General features: G+C 39.1%; 1 protein-coding gene across 1 annotated transcript in view; it reads left to right on the forward strand.

The window, feature by feature from the left end:
• pspc1 (paraspeckle component 1) overlaps nt 1-17,381 on the forward strand; it is a 33,865-nt gene extending 16,484 nt beyond the window's left edge. Inside the window, exons 6-9 of the mRNA XM_039694776.2 lie at nt 3,260-3,365; nt 10,090-10,147; nt 11,434-11,570; nt 16,574-17,381. Coding sequence (XP_039550710.2) covers nt 3,260-3,365; nt 10,090-10,147; nt 11,434-11,570; nt 16,574-16,786 — 514 coding nt within the window. The 3' untranslated portion in view covers nt 16,787-17,381. The remainder of the gene's footprint in view (nt 1-3,259; nt 3,366-10,089; nt 10,148-11,433; nt 11,571-16,573) is intronic.
• The last annotated feature ends 3,348 nt before the right edge of the window (nt 17,382-20,729 follow it).

Genomic DNA, 20,729 nt, shown 5'->3' on the forward strand with positions numbered 1-20,729 from the left:
GTTTAGCCTATAACGCTAGTATAATGCTAGTATATAGGGCATAGAGTAATGACAAATAAAAATCGCTTGTTATTACCACTAACAAGGCTCAAAATAGCCCCACACTAACACGATAGCATAATAAGGGTCCCTACATACAAACCGAAGCATTGAGAACTTTGTCAGTGTCCAAACAGTTCAATAAGAAGATATTTTATACACACAGTCAACTTCGCGAATACAGGAAGAACAGAGCGGGCAGGCCACGGGCTCAGGCGCTGGCGGGCAGGCCACGGGCTCAGGCGCTGGCGGGCAGGCCACGGGCTCAGGCGCTGGCGGGCAGGCCATGGGCTCAGGCGCTGGCGGGCAGGCCACGGGCTCAGGCGCTGGCGGGCAGGCCACGGGCTCAGGCGCTGGCGGGCAGGCCACGGGCTCAGGCGCTGGCGGGCAGGCATCGGGCTCAGGCGCTGGCGGGCAGGCCACGGGCTCAGGCGCTGGCGGGCAGGCATCGGGCTCAGGCGCTGGCGGGCAGGCATCGGGCTCAGGCGCTGGCGGGCAGGCAACGGGCTCAGGCGCTGGCGGGCAGGCAACGGGCTCAGGCGCTGGCGGGCAGGCAACGGGCTCAGGCGCTGGCGGGCAGGCAACGGGCTCAGGCGCTGGCGGGCAGGCAACGGGCTCAGGCGGGCAGGCAACGGGCTCAGGCGCTGGCGGGCAGGCAACGGGCCCAGGCGCTGGCGGGAAGGCAACGGGCTCAGGCGCTGGCGGGCAGACAACGGGCTCAGGCGCTGGCGGGCAGGCTACGGGCTCAGGCTGGACGCTCTCGGACTGGACGGTCTCTGCAGGACGAGGCTCTGGACCCTGGGCGGTCTCGGTGGGACGAGACACTGGAAACAGTGGAAACAGTACACGTATGTACACGTAGCCTACTGTTCGCGCTCACCTTATCACCTTATTCACATCTCACCAGCGCACATGGATCGGTGTTCGTAGATCGACTGGTAGAGACTATTTTTCAAAGATGGCTTCTTCCTGTATTCGCGAAGTTGACTGTGTGAATAAAATATCTTCTTATTAAACTGTTTGGACACTGACAAAGTTCTCAATGCTTCGGTTTGAATGTAGGGACCCTTATTATGCTACCGTGTTACTGTGGGGCTATTTTGAGCCTTGTTAGTGGTAATAACAAGCGATTTTGCCCTATGCCCTATATACTAGCATTATACTAGCGTTATAGGTTAAACTGTTTTTAGAGATAAAACTATTTACATTCGGCAATCATGTAAACAAATCTCAGATAACGGTTGACTAGGTAACAATGTGTAATTAGACCAAAGGTTAAAGGAGTTGTCCTTTAAAGACATCGTTAAAATAGTCCAAGTGATTACAGTGGCTCAATCTTAAGTTTATCAAACGACGAGAATAATTTTTGTGCGCCAAAACAAACAAAAATAATGACTTTATTTCAAATATTTTCTTCCTTCTCTATCATGGGCCTGTAGTCTGTTAACGTAGTGTGATAGCGTAGAGCTACGTCACACGTAGGCTCACTATTGGCCGACGCTGGTCATGTGTGTGATGCGTGTGACGTACAATAACAGAAGCTTACGCTATTAAACTAGTAACCTGACTCGAGGCAGAGAGAGAAATAAACGAATAGTTGAAATAAAGTCGTTATTTTTATTGTTTTTTGCACACAAATAGTGTTCTCGTCGTTTGATAAACTTAAGATTGAGCCACTGTAGTCACTTGGACTATTTTAACGATGTCTTTAATGACTTTTCGAGGCCATCAATTGTCATTCCCTCAAGAAGCCTATGGATTAGTATGCAGGAGTGATTTTAATATCTTAAATATCTTAATTTGTGTTCCGAAGATGAACGAAGGTCTTACGGGGTTGGAACAACATGAGGGTGAGTAAATACTGACAGAATTTTCATTTTTGGGTGAACTAACCCTTTAAATATGAGTAAGCAGTTAATTCATCATTCATAAAGCATTAATAGACATTAATAAGCAGTTTATAAATACGGCTATAAATGCTTTCTTCTTGATTTAAAAGCTATATCTATAATTTGTTTAATAATTGTATTTTCATCCTTGATCATTGATTAATGATCAATTTATCATTTCTAAATGAAGAATTGCATTTTTTATGAACCACTTATTTGAGAGTTATCAGTGGTTCGTAAGATTACTTAGAGCGTGTAAGTAAATGATCGATAAACTATTTAAATGTACATTCATACATCTTATTATTCAGACATATAGTGATGGTTACTTAGTGTGTTAATAAATGCTTTATTAACATGTATTTATGCTGTAATTCAGGGTTAATTCGGGTAGTTATAAACTTTGTGAGCTCATCTAAAGTGATGGCTATTTCATGCCTTGTAAAGCATTTATAAAGGAGATTTAAAGGCTTTTAAATATTTCTATGTTCTGTATCACTGTGTTGTGTTTGTTACATTTTACTGTTTAGAAGATTGACGAGTCTTTAAATCGCCTTTATAAATGCTTTACAAGGAATGAATAGTCCTCACTTTAGATGAGCTCACAAAAATAGTTAACTGACCATTACTAAATGCTTTATAACTACCTGTATTTACTACATTTACTTACACTTTCTAAGTCATCTTATGAATGACTGACAACTCTTAAACAACTGGTTTGTAAATATTGCTATACCTCATTTAGAAATTATTAATTGATCAGTAACAAAGTATGAAAATACAATTATTAAACGTATTATAGATATTCTTATAAATCAAGAAGAAAGCATTTAAAGCTGTATTTATAAACTGCTTATTAATGTCGATTAATTTTTTATAAATGATGAATTAACTGTTTGCTCATGCTTAACTAATGATTAATAGCGTGCAGTTATTATAAAGTGATACCCAGTACTTTTCTACTTTACCACAGTAACAGATGCAAATATAGTAATTAAGATGAGTGAAGCATGAGTGAAGATTTGAGAAAAGAAACGAGATTCCATGTCCAGTGGAATAACTCATGTAATATTGTTAAATTTGTGGAAAATCGAGTGACATCAGAAAACAGAATGCAAGGCTAACAGATAAATATGTATAGGCTTGTGTGCTTTTCTCATTTGGCATGAAGTTAAATGTTTTCATGGTTCTGATGTAACATTTCATTGCTAACATATTTATTTTTCAAGCAAAGCTTTGTGCTTTACTCCTTGTAATATTCAAGTTTTGGTTTACCAGATGGTAGATCTGAGTATGTGCAGTTTAACTGAATTTGAGTTATATGTGCTTAGGCATGAAGAAGAGAGACGTAGACGTGAGGAAGATATGATGCGTCATAGAGAGCACCTTGACATGAGACGCCAACCAGATGGATTCAAGCCCAGTTGCATGGAGAGTGTGAGTACAGGCAAAATGATTCACTTTCATTCTGATGTTGTATTTCTTTTAGCAGGGCTCCAGACTATGACTAAAATGGTCACAACAATGTTCCCTTTTTTTTCTATATATTTTTTTTTATTAAGGGGTGGACATTAACAGTGGAGTTAATTCAGAAGCTACTAAATGAAGAACATTTTAGGTTACCTGAGAAAACATTTTTAATGTGATGTGTATCAGTCTCTACCAAGAACAGTTACATTTTTTATTATAATGTAATATAATATAATAGGAAAAAATTAAGCAGTTACACTGAAATGGTTTGAGACAAACGTAATGTAATTTTGTATGGTCATTTATTTGGCTGAGGACAGCATTAAACCCCTGGGGGCGGTGGTTGCACTGGTGTGATCTCGTTTTTTTCTTCTTATCAGTGCAAAAGACACTCAAACAGCTCTGTCTATTTTTGTCATACAGGCAAGTTTTATACATCATTCAAAACTGTTAAATATGTACTTTTATTTGTGTACATAGTAAATAACTAAATTCATAATAAAAAAAACAATGTTCTGCATTTCGTAAAAATAAAGAAAATAAAAATGATGTGCATTCTGCCGTATCTGAGTGTAAAGTCCATTCTGAAACGCGACAGAAAATGTACTGTATCTCAGCAAATACTTACCACCCAGATATGAGAGATTTGTTTTTAGAAAGCTTGAAATGTCTATTTTTAGATGTAAATCATATAAAAAACAAATATTCTCTGTTTAAGTAATCTGTATGAAAGTAACAAAATGTACAGTTTTTCAAGCGCCTGCTCATTACCTCTGATGTGACCACACACGCGCGCACAAGCAATTCACATGCAAATTATCCACATGGAGGAACGTGAACCTGTAAACGCCCTCATTACCTCAAAACAAAGCATCAGACTTCATCAAACCTCTGCTTTTAATCGAGTTTGGAAGACACACTGTGTGTTTACACTGGATTTACCCCAGAAGAAGTAGTATGCGATTTGAAGATAAGATTTTTAAGGTAAGAAATGCATTAACAACTATAATAGTTAGCGTGTTATTGTTGCATAAACTTCACATTGTACTAGCTGAACTGGTGTCATACTAAAATGTTTGAAATGGACGGAAACATGTTGAAATATGAACTATAGACAGGTACGCAACCTTTCAATGTTAAATAAATATACATATATGACACAAGGATATTTTAAGCTTGATAATATAAAACACAGCATGATATAAAGTTAGGCTAGTATGAGTGTTTACGCTAACATGATGAATATTATAATGTTTAGACCTTTGTTTACTGTAAATGCTGTGTTCATGGATATCTATTCAAACGTAGATGTTTATGAGAATGTAAAGCATTGTAATTTTGTGTCACTCGCGCTGTACATTTGAAAGCAAAACGCGCCAAACATTAGGCTACATATGTTTTTACTCCAATCTAATTTCATAACGTGATAACATTTGATAATGATAATGATAAGAATGATAATCCATATATGTTTCTCTAGTGTAGTGTTACTGAAGTGTTGCCTGCAAGTAAAAATGATTAATATTTTATGCAGCCCTACAAGTATATGAGTAAAACAGGTATATTATATATATTTCTCTCTCTCTCTCTCTCTCTCTCTCTCTCTCTCTCTCTCTCTCTCTCTCTCTCTCTCTCTCTCTCTCTCTCTCTAAATTTGTATATTTTATATCTATATATCCTGATATCTGCATGTTCAAAGTTGTCTTTTCTTTTTTTATATAATACAGGGACCAGATGACACTGATGAGCCCTGCTGACTTAAATGTATTCACATGAGTCTCTGTACATGAACATGGTAAAATGAAGCAAACACCTTTGAAATGGGCAAAAAGGTGTGTGACTGTTTAGATCAGTGTGCTCAATAATGTACCTTTTTGTCTTTCGTATCTTAGGACTATGTTGTGTTGTAAATAAATCCAAGCAATCAAACAGTCAACAAATCCAAACAGTCTTACAAATTTTCTAATCAATAGATTGTTTTATGTGAATGAGTGGGCAGGATGATTTATAAATCTTTTCGATACAAAAACTCTAGACTAAGTGATACAATTTTCAAAAGTCTGGTGAACAAATAGTCAGTATGGGTTTTATGGCCTTATTTAAGTGACTTTTTTTTTCACAAAACACACAATGTAATTTTCTCAAAACAACATTTTTAAAAACATATTATTGTAGCAGAATTTGTGCTGAATACAATGTAATCAGACTTTAGCCATGAAAATGTTACAACAGAAACAGAAAAAAGCACAAATGTCAGAACACCTCCAGGGCCCAGAAAACACATCAGACCCCAGAGGGTTAAACAATCAAAAGTAAATGTTTATTTATTGCCAATGAATTGGCAGGATTTTCTATATCAGGGGTTTTCATATTTTTTTATATGGCAAGGAGCCCAAACAATCCACTTGTGCTGGGTGTAGTAAAAGGTAGTAAAAAGAATCTACCAAAAGTAAGGCCTTCGAAAGGTATAAAAAGTAACAAATGCAATTTGACTTGGTAGTACATTTTTCATCACCACCTCAACATATAGTTTCCATTTTTTGCTAAATATTTGTGTCTCAGTCCATGTTTTATCTAGCATATTTAAAAATGTATACGGTGATAAGAGGACCCGAGTGAGTCGGAGTTGATGGCAAGCAATGACGTATATACCAAGTAAACTGTGTGAGTTCCGTGGTTGATGCCTATCAGCGACGCCAACATTTACCTGCTTTTTACCTCAGTTGATTTGCCACTTGCTTCTATTTTCTACCAAACTTACAGTGTTAAATGGGCTCATGTACTTGTAAAGATGCTCCGATACCAACAACCGATAGGCATACCAGGCAACATACACAGTCTGTGTGTCCAGACAAAGAAACAACAGAAGGTAGAATGGGGATAAAAAATAAGGCTGTCTATTAAGTAAACGTGTCTTATTAGTGGCTGTGCTGTATCGTGAATAAGTAACGGCTAAAGGGCGTTTCTCGTCGTGCCTGCAACCCCTTCAGCCGTTACTTATTCACGATACAGCACTTGCCTCGAGTACCTTATTGCTTTTATAAAACGGTTGCCACACAAAATTAAAGTAACAAACAATGTATTAGTGCAACTTTCTTGAAGTAAAATCACTAAAAGCCTTCCTTCCGCTAGAAAAAAAGTCCCTGAGCGTGAACAGCAACAACGTTCCAATGTGTAAAATGCATGAAAGCTCAAATAAAAACAACATAGAACCGGAGTGTTGCGCAACGATCAATAGAACCGTTGGGTGAAGCGGTCATAGCCGTGTTTTATCGTGAATAAAGCACAGTTCTTAACCAATCAGAATCAAGGATTTGAACTAACTGTTTTATAAAGTAAAACATAACTTAGCTGTGGTGCGTGAGCACTGGAAACGCGCAGTCGATTGAGCACGCAGCAGCACAGATGCGCGAGCTTGTCGAGCGCATCCCTTCAAATGGACATCAGTGGAAAGTTTGTTGTTCAGTCGGATGTCAATGGCAAAGAAAATGATTACGAGTCATCTAGCTTGTTATTAACGTTAACTGACGAGAGAGAGAGAGAGAGAGAGAGAGAGAGAGAGAGAGAGAGAGAGAGAGAGCACTTCTGTTGACTGCCTCCTGATCATTCACTCAGCACGTGTTATTTGGAAGAAAACTTCCAAATACTCAGAACTCCCAGCCTCACGGACTGATCTGAAAACAGACAACAGCCCTGAACTCCTGTTGCATTTTCCTTATGTAGCCAGACCTTAAAACCTTAAAACATGAGTTTAGTGGAAAGTTACTGCATTCCCCCACCATGCTTACTGGGGAAAGGAGACGACCATCTGCTTAAAACAGTGGAAATTAGCATTTACACATTTGGAGTGACTAGAAACCACATTCCTTCGTTATTCCTAAACTTCTTAAAAACCTTATTACCTTTTCTTTTACTTCATTGGAAATGAGACATTATTACCAGTCGTCCTGAGACCTTCAAAATGATACTAAACAATCCTTAAAACTATCACATTCACATTAAAATCATATATATTCTTGTGTGAGTTTTCAGTATTACTGACTGAGAGAGAGAGAGAGATGTAGCTCAGAGGATGGGGTAGGGGGTCAAATGTTAATTTTTCCATTGTCTTTAGAGGCCACTGGTCAGATATTTTCTCTTTAACCAGTTTTCCAGTCTTACACTACAATACACGCATAAAAACACAAATAATAACAGTTAATAAAAGATAAACAAACAAGCTACTACTATCATTATTAGTAGGTTTAATGCACTTCAAGCAGGTCCATTGTGCAGTCTTATGGCGGCCATAACAAACTTACTTGTTTTCACAGAGTCTGAGGGCGTGTTCTCCAGTCTGACGTCCTGTGGCCGCTCTGGCAGATAACTGATGGTCCACTCAATGAGAGCAGGCTCCATGCTAAGATTCTCGAGTTTGCCTCTCAGGATCTGGGGCTGGATGGTGTTGAATGTGCTCGAGAAATCAAAAAACATCAGCCTCACATACCCCCCTGTCCCATCGAGAAAAGAGAGAGTTTGATGAAGCAAGTAGAGGACAGCTGCATCCTCCACTCCCATGTTCGCTTGATAGGCAAACTGCAGGGGGTCAAGTGCCTGCTGTAGTTGAGGGCCTAGGAACAAGAGGAGGAACTTTCTAGGGTCTTCATAATCACAGACGTCAAGGCCAATGGTCTGTAATCCTTGATCCCGGAAGGTCTCCCACCCTTAGGCACTGGCACAATGCAGGATGTCTTCCACTGCTTTGGTACCTGACTCTTCTGGAGGCTCCAGTTAAAGTGTGTGTGTGCAGAGGAAACGACAACTCCGCAGCACAGTCCTTCAGAAGCCTCGGTGGTATTCCATCTGGCCCAGCTGACTTGCCAGGGCACAATCTTCTGAGCTCTGCGCTCACCTTCTCCATGCTAAAATAACCACCGTTGGGTACTTCAGTCAAGCAGGAGGCAGCAGCGGAGATGGAAAAGCAGCTGAGTGGAGCAGGGCAGGAGGCAGCAGAAGAGGTGAAATAGTCGCTGGGTGTAGAAGAGCAGATGACAGCAGTGGAGATGTAACAGCAGCTCGATGAAGCAGGGCAGGAGACAGCAGCTTAATAATAGGACTGCTTAATAATTGTTTAATTTTCATGTGCTTTTGTTTTGGTTGTATTCCACTGATGGGGACTAGTGGCTGAGTATGTAATTGCAAAGGTGATTACTAAATAATGTGATGTACTCTGAGGTTTTGATTGTTAAACAATAAAAAAAAAGTTGAATTACTATAAATACTGTTTGTTTTCTCACACAAACCGCTCGTTTCGTGTCTCAGGCCATTAATGTGTACTTACATTTACGAGTCATTGAATCACGTTTAATTTGGACTTCTCTGTACATGCTTGGGGTTGATATGTGTCCTTGATGCGCACTTTTGCAGCCCACACTGATGCAAGCTCTACAGCACACTTCTTTTTGACAGTCAAAGCAGGGTTACATTTTTTGCACATTGTGCACAATAACCCTAAAGGCACAAGGGTGGCAGTGCCACCAGCTTTTTTGAATATTTGTAACCCACAGAAGACAATCTACAAATGTGTTCAATGATGCACAAATATTTCACTATCTGCAAATGTGTATTTTTACATTTGTGATGTGTAAAATCATTTCCACAAATCATGCTTGCAGTGTTTGAGGCAGGCCGGGCAGCCTTGCCGCGCTCGATTGCCTTATAGCAGTCTTCTGAGAGAGAGCGAGTGGGGTGAGTCCCGTGAGGCTTATCATGTCTGTGAGTGAATTTTGGCGCGGAACAGTGGGCACATTTACTGCACTGAAAACACCGTCGGCCTTAGCGGACTGTATGCGTGTTGGTTTATTTTTACAGAAACCGTGGGACATGTGGTGTGTAGTGTTTGTGGGAACTACTGAGTCGTGGGCACGTTCACAACATTTGATGTAACGTTACCTTTGACATGAGTCGATTTCATTTGTGCAAGCCCTGCACTGAGGTGGGCTGTGTTTGTGTGTAGCAATGAACACTGGGCATTTTATTACACTCATAACACCATCGGCTGTGGCCGGAATACCAGAAAATACTACACTGCTTATATGAATTTATCTGGGTCACCTTGGAAACGGCATTTGTGTGCAGGCAAGCGCCAGCATCGATCGGGCACCCTTCCTCCTCCGTCCAGCAAGCGAAGCGAAAGCTGGACCAATGTTAATCCTCATCCTGGACAAAATACAAAATACAGATATTTGTAGCCTACTGGTTTATAAATCAAATGCAGTCTATGAAAAAGTAAATATAGGTTAAACACAATTTTGACATTTCCTGTTCTAAACAACAAATGATTTTATTACTAAATTTGGTTATGTGAATGGGATTTTTAAAAATCATATATATATATATATATATATATATATACACACACACAGTATATAGTTTTGTTTTGTTTTTTCTTGTAATCTCCACTAGTGCAATTAACTGCTACTTGCAAAAATAAGATGATACGTCCACCCCATAACTTGAAAAAATCTATGGTTATGGCAGCACTTAAAGCGGACATGCATTTCCCACCGCAACTGCAAACACATTCTGGTTGTGTACAATATGATATGTATGCTGCTTGCGTGTACTAAATCCTTAATCCTTTTGTAGCTAAAAGACTAAGTTCTTAGTTTTGTGGACTGAGGCTTATTCAAAACTTTTCCTTCACTTTCAGAGAGAACAGGATTCGAGAATGAATGAAATGGGTACCCGTGGAGCCATTACTATGGGAGGTATGATCATATTGAGACTCCACATGCAATTGGAAACAGCTGTGTGAGGTGTCTTTTATATTTGATTAAATTTTTGGGGCTGTCCATCACTTCCACAGGCATTTAAATGTTGGAGCGTGGCGTTTGCCTCTTTTTACTAAAGTGTCCTTTTCTGGTTTGTAAACCTGGAAAATTTATTTTCTGTTTTATTTATTTTAATAAGTAAAAAGATTTACTTAGTGCATTTACTAAGTAAAAAGAAATCGCTATACCACTAACAAGGCTCAAAATAGCCCCACACTAACACAGTAACATAATGAGGGTCCCTACATGCAAAACAAAGCATTGAGAACTTTGTAAGTGTACAGACCGTTTAATAAGAAGATACTTTATTAAGACAGTTCACTTCGTGTATACAGGCGGCACCATCTTTGGAAAACAGTCACGACAAGTCAAACCACGAACGACATGCTGAGTGATCTGAACTGTATGAAGTTCAGCGAACTTTTGAACTGTATGAACGGCGTTCGGGGATCGACTATTTTCTAAGATGGCTCCTGTCTGTATACACGAAGTGAACTATCTTGTTCACTTATTAAGAAGATATAAATTATCTTCTTATTAAATGGTCTGTACACTTACAAAGTTCTCAATGCTTCGTTTTGCATGCAGGGACCCTCGTTGTGTTACTGCATTAGTGTGGGGCTATTTTGAGCCTTGTTGGTGTTATAAACTAGCGATTTCTTTTTACTTAGTCAATGCCCCCATTAGTAGCATTATACGCTAAACAGTTTTTAGAGATAAAAATCTTTACATTCGATTATCATGAAAACAAATCTCAGAGAACGGTTGTCTAGGTACCGATGTTTTATTAGACCAAAGGTTCATTTTGCTCCGGAGTTCTCCTTTAAATAATACAAATGTACTTTGTGCGTTATCACTGTTTCACATTGTGTTTGGTGTGAAAATGCCTTCAGAATGTTTTCTTAAATTATTTTTTTATCTTTGTCTTTCGTCTTGCTATTGTGTAATACTTTTTGATTTGCGGTTACAAACGACATCACACTTGAATTCTACATTTGCCATGCAAATTTTTTTGTTATATTTTGACTTTTCTAATCTTATTCATCTTTCTTGTTTTTTAGTGTATTAATGGCAGCAAAGTAATGTACAGTCCCAAATAATACTTTTTTTTTTAATGTAAGGTGTTTCAGATCCATACATTACAACATATTGTAATGTATTTTTAGTTTCATTAAATCTTTTAGCCCTCTCAGTGAATGTCAACTGTACATTGTCTTGCGTAGATTCATTTAACCCTGTTGCTGCGGTTAGCGGTAACCAAGGCCCCTCACAAATGATGGGCATAGCAGGCCGAGTAGCCATGGGGCCTGAGGGATCATCAAATATGGGGACACACCTGATTCCAGATAACGGAGTAATGGTAATGTATTTATGTTTGGCATCTATAATTGTATTTTGTGCTATTTGGTAACGTTTTTATTTTATGATGTCACAGTATACAGTATTACAGATGTAAAGCTGTAGGGCATACTGTATGTAGGGGATTTGTGGATTGAAGAAAAATAATTGTAGATTTGAGAACAATAATTGTACACTTTTTATTATTATTCTTTGAGGTTTTTTTTTATAATTTGTGCAGGATTACAAAACTATAGTGAATGCAGGCATTTCTTTGTATATAGCAATACCATCTCAGCCTTTATTTAGTGTAGCGTGTATTGTCAGCCATGTTATAACTGGGGATATAACGGTACACAAAATGACGGTTCGGTATGTACTTTGGTGTTGAAGTCACGATTCAGTATGTGTCACGGAATGGGTAAAACAGGAAGCGTGGATACAAGTGTGCGTAAGGATATTTATTAAGTAAACAAAACAAAACTACAAACAAAGCAACCCCATGGGGGAAACAAAAGAGAACTCAGAGGCAGGCACAGAAAATACGAGGGAAACATGGACAATGAACCAACACAGGACTCTTCTTTTTCTTCTTTGTTACATTTAAAGGGGAAATGAAGCGGTGAAATGAAGTTACTAGCACTACCAGTGCGAAAATATGGACGTTTCATTTCCCCTTTACCAAAACGTGCTAACTTACATGTTATTGACGAGACGGGAATATCTGACGGCAGACATCGCGAACAATGTTTCTATGTGCAGTTTGTCAACATATAACATTGATGTCGCAATTTTCAATGCCCAGAGCCTGTTAAACTTGAGCCAACCAACCCCGTGACGTCAACTGCACAATGGCGGCGCCCTGGTGGCGAAAGATACAAAGTTTTTTCTTTTTTTCTTCTAAATGTTTACATTTGTAATGTTCCTTATATAATTGTTGATTATATTGGAAATCCATCTTGTAAATCATGTAAACTTGATTCACTGCTTCATTTCCCCTTTAATGGCGGATGGCAACCAGCATTATGGTGCATTACCACCACCAGCACAGGACTGCAAACACAGGGAGATTAAATAGGGGAACAAACATAAGGTAATAAGGCAAGCAGGTAGGGAAAATTAACCAATAATGAGATGATCAGATGGGCGGCAATTGACGAGAGCACATGGCACAAGGAAATAACATGACAGCCATGTGCAGCCATGTGAGCACATGGCTGTCATGTTATTTCCTTGTGCCATGTGCTCACTACAGACCAGACTAAACAAACACATGACAAACACCTCAAAGGGACGCCACCTGGCGTTCCCTAGGAAGGACTCCAAAAACAAGATGGGAACATCCAACGTGCAAGACCAAACAGCAGACAAGACAAACAGATCAGAACACATACACATACCACATACTCGATCTAATGGCATGCATCTTCCTAAAGATTATCAAAATGAACAAATCTTTTTTCGTGTCATTTGGTTAATTCAACGAACGAAATGAACAAATTGACTCGGGAAAAGATTCATTCATTTTGATGAACAAGTTCGAACAGGAGAGTCACAAACGCGCATCACAGCAGAGCAAGGCGACCATTTGAGCTTATAAAACTTAAACTTTGTTGTTGTTTTTTTTAAATGAGCAATCGTTTTGCTTGATAAGACCCTTATTCATCGTCTGGAATCGTTTAAAGCCCTTTGAGCAGTTTGCACTGAAACTGTCTTTCGGACCTTGAACCGTTTGGTTACCAGTAAAGTGCAATTATATGGAAAAAATACTGGAATGTTTTCATCCAAAACCTTAAATCAAATCATATTTATTTCTAGAACACATTTAAAAACAACACGAGTTGACCAAAGTTCTTTACAGACCCAACTGTACACAACAATTAGACAAATACACATATAACTAAGAACAGTTAAAAGCAGCCAAGAAAAGATAGGTCTTTGATCTAGACTTAAAACACTCGATGGAATCACAAGATCTAATGTGTAAAGGTAGAGTATTCCAAAGACGCGGTGCTGCTACCTCGAAAGCACGATCTCCCTTGGTTTTCAACCGAGCTCTTGGTACATTTAAAGTAAAGCTTTGCGAAGATCTAAGTGGTCTAGCCACAACATACTGCTGTAACAGACTCGAAATATAAACAGGGGCGAGCCCATGTAGACTTTTAAACACCATTAAAAGGATTTTGAATTGCACATACTCAACGGGAAGCCAATGCAGAGAAGCCAACACCGGAGAGATACTAGACCATTTCCTGGTGCCAGTCAACAATCTTGCCGCCGCACCAGTTGCAGCCGTGAAAGGAGCTTTTTAGGCAGCCCCAAATACAAAGAATTACAGTAATCTAATCTGTACGTGATAAAAGCATGAAAACCTAATTTCTTTTCGACTGAAGAAAGAAAGACATGGACATCTTGGATGACATGGGGGTGAGTAACTTATCAGCAAAAGTTTTTTTTTTTTTAAGTGTACTACTCCTTTACTTGTAACATTGTTTCCAAATTCTCCATATGCAAGTTCCTCCACCATATCTTCCACTTCTCTGTTTCCCTTTACATACATTTGCAATATGTCCATATCGCTGACATTTGTAACATATTAATGGAGGACGTACAACTTCTCTGACATTAAAGCTCATATAGCATCACTTTCATAGGAAGCACCTCGTCTTTAAACTGTAGAAGTACTTACTCACTATCAGTTTTTTCCCATTCCTGAAGGCCTGCATTCGTTTCGTTTCTGTGATCATTCCTCCTTTCATCACTTTTCTTAGTTCTTCCAAATTCTCATCTATGGAAATTCCCGTTATCACTCTCTTAGCTCCTCTCTTCTCACCAATTATTCTTTTTTCCACTATTTCTTTTTTTACACAATGATTGCAGTTGCATAGTTTTATTTTTCTGCTCAGCATTTTTGCATTTCACCAATAGACTTCAATCACCCAACACCTACGCCATTTCTATTTCCCCCAATTGCTTTCTTCAATCCAGTCGTCACAGTGATTGGGCTAACTGATGTGATTTCATGCCCTACTTTAAATTTAAGAATGATCTTAAATTCTTCCATCAGAATATTTTTCCTAGCTTCTCTGCCTTCTTCATCCTCTTCTAATGCTCTTTTATTTATCAACTGACTATTTCTATTTTCTTTTCTCCCTCCACCTTTCCTACTTGTACTCCTTTCCCAACCCATCTGCATATCGTCATCCTCTGAAAATCCAATATAGCATGCCATTCTGATCCAGTCACAAATCAGATTATGCCATAAACCCTATGCCATAATCCCACAAACAAAAAAAAATTGCAATATCAAAAACCTTCCTCATCGATGTTGGAATCTGATTTGTAATAATTTTCTCAACCTGCTGTAAGACAACTTACGTATAATAATATATAATAATATGTATTTAAGGGGCCAGGCAGGCCAATTTTGCTCAAAAGGAATTGTCAATTAATTTATAGGGAATCTTTACAGAATCACTTATATGGCCGAGCAAATGACTCGTCCAGTGTTCATTCGAACGGGCCATAACTATAACCTCTGCAGCAGATATAAATATCCAAACTATAGTGAAACACTATTTATTAACAAGGGTTCTTAGATCAGCAGTTTAAGACATTAAATCTGTAACCACATAACACAAGAACAATTCTCTTTAAAATATAAAAAGGACTTTATTGATTATCTAACGCATAGAACTAATATCTAACACATTCACACGCACACACACATTCATACGAGTTGCAGAAAGAAAGAGAGCGAGGAAAGAAGTTTTAAGAGTGAGATGGTGAAATCCCAAGTTTCTATATGCACTTTTAGGACATGACCTGAATGAACCATCAATCATTAATTTAACCCTTCTATTGTTCCTTAGGCAGGTTATTCAATTTTATCTCAATGCACCAGTTCAGCTAAGAGTCTGGAGGTATACTTGCTTGCGTTTGTTTTGCTTTGGGGATTCCTTTTTGTTAGCATAAAAGGGTGTTTCACCGGGTCCGTTGCTTGGCTGGCGGTCTTCTCGTGCAACATGACATCATGACTTTTGCGTAAACATACAGTTATCTCTACGCATTTTGAGCTATCCCCGTGTGTATCCGCGTGTATGCATGTATGTCTACGCCATTAACGTCGGAGTGATTCCGCGTGTCTGTACACACCGTCAAATGTCCAGTCATAAATGCCATTAACCCCAGTGACGGTTAGGTTTAGGGACGGGGTTGAGGTAAGTCATATATTTATATATACAGTAATAGCGTTAAGTCAACGGCGTGCATAAACACGCTGAAATGCGATTATGCGTCTTGATAGCACGCCAAAAATGGAAATGCGAATTGGCGTGTCATACACATGCTACTTCATGAGATCAGTCTGTGTCGTGCCTGGATAGATTTCTCTGGGCGGCCAATCACATGGTGTGTTGGCAATGGATAAAAGTCTTTGGAAGTTTGAAGCGGGTTTTGCAGTCGAGTCGTTTAAATGAAACTTTGCAGCAAAACTTAACTTAGAATTGAGACTCGCAACGGAAAAGAAAGATAAAGCTAAGGACAGAAAGAAAAGTGAGACGAGTAGTTAGATGGCTTTGAATGAAGCTGTTTGAACCCATGTTCTTCTGATCTTGTTTGGGTTCTTTTGTCTATGGTTACTTGTCTATCTGGTTTTTCTGTCATCATGACGGCATAATGTAACTCTAGCATAACTCTAAGGCTTTGTTTCTAAGATTTGGTCTAAGATTTTAAACTAAAATGTTTGTCCAGCCTCCTGGATGAGTTCGGACCAATTAGACACTGTCATTATTTGAGAGGTGATATTTCCTTCAGCTCTCATTGTAAATCATGCGTTATCTGTTGATCCCCTTACTCTCCAGCTTTAGAGAGAGTACAGAGGATTTGTTGTTGGGGTGGTTGACATTTTTGCTTATTTTTGGACAACTTGTTTATGCAACAACTAAAATATTATATGGTTAATGTAAAATGGCATCATATTCAAACAATTGCTTGCTACAAATATGCCTATTTTTTTATATTCAGCATAATGAGCGGTTTTCCGAAGGAGGAGGTCTTCCGATGGGTTCTCCCGTGGGTGGGCGGACTGGTGTTGACTCCCCTCAGCAACAGCAGCACTCATCCATGGTGGTTGGGGCAGGTCCTGTTCCTGGTGTAGTTGGCCAAAGTGGCTTTGGGAGAGGAAGTCCAGTTGGGGGAAACTTTGATGGGCCGATCAACAAACGACATAGATACTAATGTTTGTTTTCTCTGGAAATTATGCTAACACATGTATACATTGAAGCAACTTGACTCATGATTTCTGATAAATTACCATATGACCAACTGACTATTATGTCTAAAATGGACAGAAATAGCATGAACCAGGCCCTGTGTTAATGTGAAACACTGTCATGAATTATTAAATGCCATTTGAATCAGCTTGTACTTGACAAAATATCCTAAACCAATCGTAGATTGCTTATGTTGTGGTGTGTGTGTGTATATATATATATATATATATATATATATACATATATAATATTATTATTATTATTATTATTATTATCTGCAAATACGCTGTTTTCCTGTCAATAAGTGTTTGTGGAACTTGCAATTGTTTTTTGTTTTTTTTTTCTAGAAAATTCAAAATTCTCTTGCTTTCTGGTTTAGAATGTCAGTGCTTTGAATAAATGTTTTTAAATAATTATGTGCATTTGTGGTTGTCACGGATTAAAAAAAAGTCCTTATTGATACTTTTTAGTAACACCATTCTAGTTGCAGATTCTGAGTAAATGGCACATACAAATGGTTCCATATGTTTTCTTATTTTAATAAATAATATTTTAATGACTTTTGATGTTTAATTTTATTTTACTGTTTAGGGCCATTCGCACTGTGTTTAACCCAGTTAAACACACTCCCGTGCTCATGCGCACCACTACGAAAGTCAGGACAAGCCTTATTTACTGTACATGCAGAATATTTGCTTGAAAAATCACTCAAAATTGTTGTGGTTAATACTTTTTTTAATTTAATCATATAATTAAGTAATCACTAAGTATATTGTTTGAGTTCAATTTCAAATGGAAAGTTTGTGCAATATGTTTGTTTTTGTGCAAGAATGCCGCAACCTTTTAATATTGGCATTAAATAATTACTTTTTCACAGAGCACTGGTATCCTTAAATTGTATTTGGGTGGTTATTAATTATAATAAGAATTGTTAATTATATAGCCTTTCCAACACCTTTGTCGCTTTACAATAGGTTAAGAAAAATAAATAAATAAACCTTTACCTGAAAGAGGGCAGAAAGTAATACTCTGAGGTTACTTACATTAATCTCCTACAATATCCATAACAAGGCAGAGGCCAACATCAAAGCGTACAAATATAAGCATGTCATGGAACCTTTAAAGATTGTGAGCTGAAGAGTAATATTCAGATTTTTAAGAGGTTTTTTTATGGAAAGAAGGGTGGATGCTTGACGAATGTCTAGAAGAAGAGCATGCCACAATGCTAAAAGTCCCATGGTTACCAGACTATTGAAAATGCCAAATATGATACAGCCTAAGATTTTTTTCACCAGCCACCACTGACAACCCAGGTTGGATGCTACTATGGCAGAGTTGTTATCTCATGGAAGGATCCTCTGCAACTAATAAGGTACATCACCTTATTCTGAATAAACAACAAATGAACTGAATGATTGTTTGTTTTATAAAACATCTAATGCAAAATCACATACTGACAATTCACACTAATGCCTAAGTCTCTGAAAAAAAGATTCCAGTGGTGACTGACAGCTTCTAGCCTGACTACGTCAGACTTCCTACTTCCGCTAATTTTATTTCGCTCCTGTAGTCCGTCTGAGATAGCAGCTTATCTTTCAGTTTTCCACCGGCCTGAAACCAGCCGGCCAATCAACGAACAGAGGGCGGGCTGAGAGCCTTGACGTAGACGCTAAGCGCCGAGTTTTACATTGTCGGTCAGAGAAATCGAAAACCGAAACGACCGCAGAAAACAAGACACGGGATGCAATTCGCTCTGTTATGGAGAACATTCCGGGGTTTTTCAAACTGAAGCAAAAGTCGTTTACGATTTTTCGTGACAAAACGTAGTTTGTAGACAAGATAGAATCGTTGGGTGACAAAGTTGTTGCCAGCTCGTGTAGTGCGTTACGTCCTGTTGCGGATCAATCATGTTGTGTTGTGTGGTGTGAACAGCTCAACAACTTGAACACTCCTGATTTCACAGAGAGCACGTCATGTAGTGTGAACCGCACAGTTTCGGCCAACGTTTTAAAATCATGTAGTGTGAACAAGGCTTAACACAGTTACGTTGTGAAGACGTAACCGGACCACCCCATATTCGACATATAGCGACATTCCACATAACGTTCCAACGACGTGGCGACGTTATATTGGTACGCAAGAACGTGATGATTATGTCTCAATGACCAAACTGGTATGTTGTGAGGACGTAACATCAAAGGACCGTGTTAGTCGCAGCGACGTACCACATAACGTTCCAGCGGAGTAACTTTAGGCTTGTTTGAGATGAGCAAAATCTGCGCAGAAACGATCACCGGTGATCAGCGCGAGATGCATGCCGGTTAGAAATGTGTCCGAGAGTGGTCCGCCTAGCTCTGATGTCATGCCAACGTATGTCAAAAAACTTTCGCGAGCGCAAGGATTGTGCAGTCTCGCGCAGTTGCTCTCCACCGACTGCGCTGATCAGAAGCACAATGGGAAACGACTTGCTGACGACACAGCTTAATGCTCATTGGTTTAAACAACCTTGATGTATTGGTCTCTTTTAAAATGTTTGATTTTAAAACTGACATCATGTTTTATGTGTATACATATGGGTGAATAAACTCTGACAGTGCCATATGGGTTAATATGTGATGTCATTTTTATTAAAACAATATATAAAAACATAAAAGAAAAAATGATTGATAAACACATATTTGGATTAAATGTAATTAAATAACAAGTACTTTTGGCGTCTTGTTAATTATGTATTTTCATATAAAAGTAACAGAGCTTAAATTACATCCAGTTTATTAGCAACACGTGCACAAGCGTGAATCCTGCGATACCAGTCTTTCATCTCACAGGTGTTTGATCCACTGCGAGTACCGAGAGCTGTCCGGCTTGCCGGCGCTTTTTTCTCTCCTCCTCTCACTGCAGCCGCCTACTCTCGCATACATTTCAGGCGAGGCAAGGCGCATCTCAAACAAGCCTTTTGTGATTCCCATAATCGTCGTGGCAACGTTATAGTGGTATGTCGCAAGAACGTGATGATTACGTCTCAGTGACCAAACTGGTTTGTTGTGAGGACCTAACATCAAAGGACCGTGTTAGTCGCAGCAACGACCGAAATAGGCTACCAAGTAAAAAACAAAAACTCTGCGGCTACATTTAATCAGCATTTAAAATAATAACATTCAGTGTGTTACCTGTGTGTAGCACCACATGCATCTTGTGTCACACACACTTTTTTTCTATAGATTCGGGCGCATGCGCGAGCGGCGACCAGCAGAAGGAAAAACTCGGCGTCCTATTTGTGTTATTTTATGGTATTTCCGTGCATGTTTTATGTTTAAATTTGTTTGTGTTCTCATGACTAAGTGTGCTTAATACAAATCTATCCGTTGGGACAAATGGAGCTGATACTTTTAATCGCGTGTTGGATATTCTTGGACTTGAATCTCGTTTGTCTTGGAACTACGGCTCCGGCTTCACGGATTCATTATACCAGAGATCAGCTATTGGCTTGGAACACGCCGAGTCTACTTATTGGTCAGCACCCGCTTTTTCAACTTCCAGGCGGCATACTTCGGAGGGAAAATTGTAATTCTACATCGAGAGACAACGCAGTGAAAGTCAAGAAAAGGAAGCGGGGAAAAAAGGGAGGTGTTCGCCAACGACTACGGCGCAAACAGCTCACCCGTATTTCCCTGCCGTCAATGATTCTGGGTAACGTACAGTCATTACGGAACAAACTTGACGAGTTGCAGGGAAATGTTCGTTTTCTGCAGGATTATAGAAACAGCTGTGCTATGGCATTCACAGAATCCTGGCTTACTGAACAGGATTTGGATAATGACTTGTGTATTGATGGGTTTGGCACCCCGTTTCGCACGGACAGGAGTGCAGAAATCACAGGTAAATCCCGCGGTGGGGGTGTGTGCCTT

This window comes from Pimephales promelas, chromosome 6 (assembly GCF_988280905.1).
Source record: "Pimephales promelas chromosome 6, fPimPro1.hap1.1, whole genome shotgun sequence".
Lineage (NCBI taxonomy): Eukaryota > Metazoa > Chordata > Actinopteri > Cypriniformes > Leuciscidae > Pimephales > Pimephales promelas.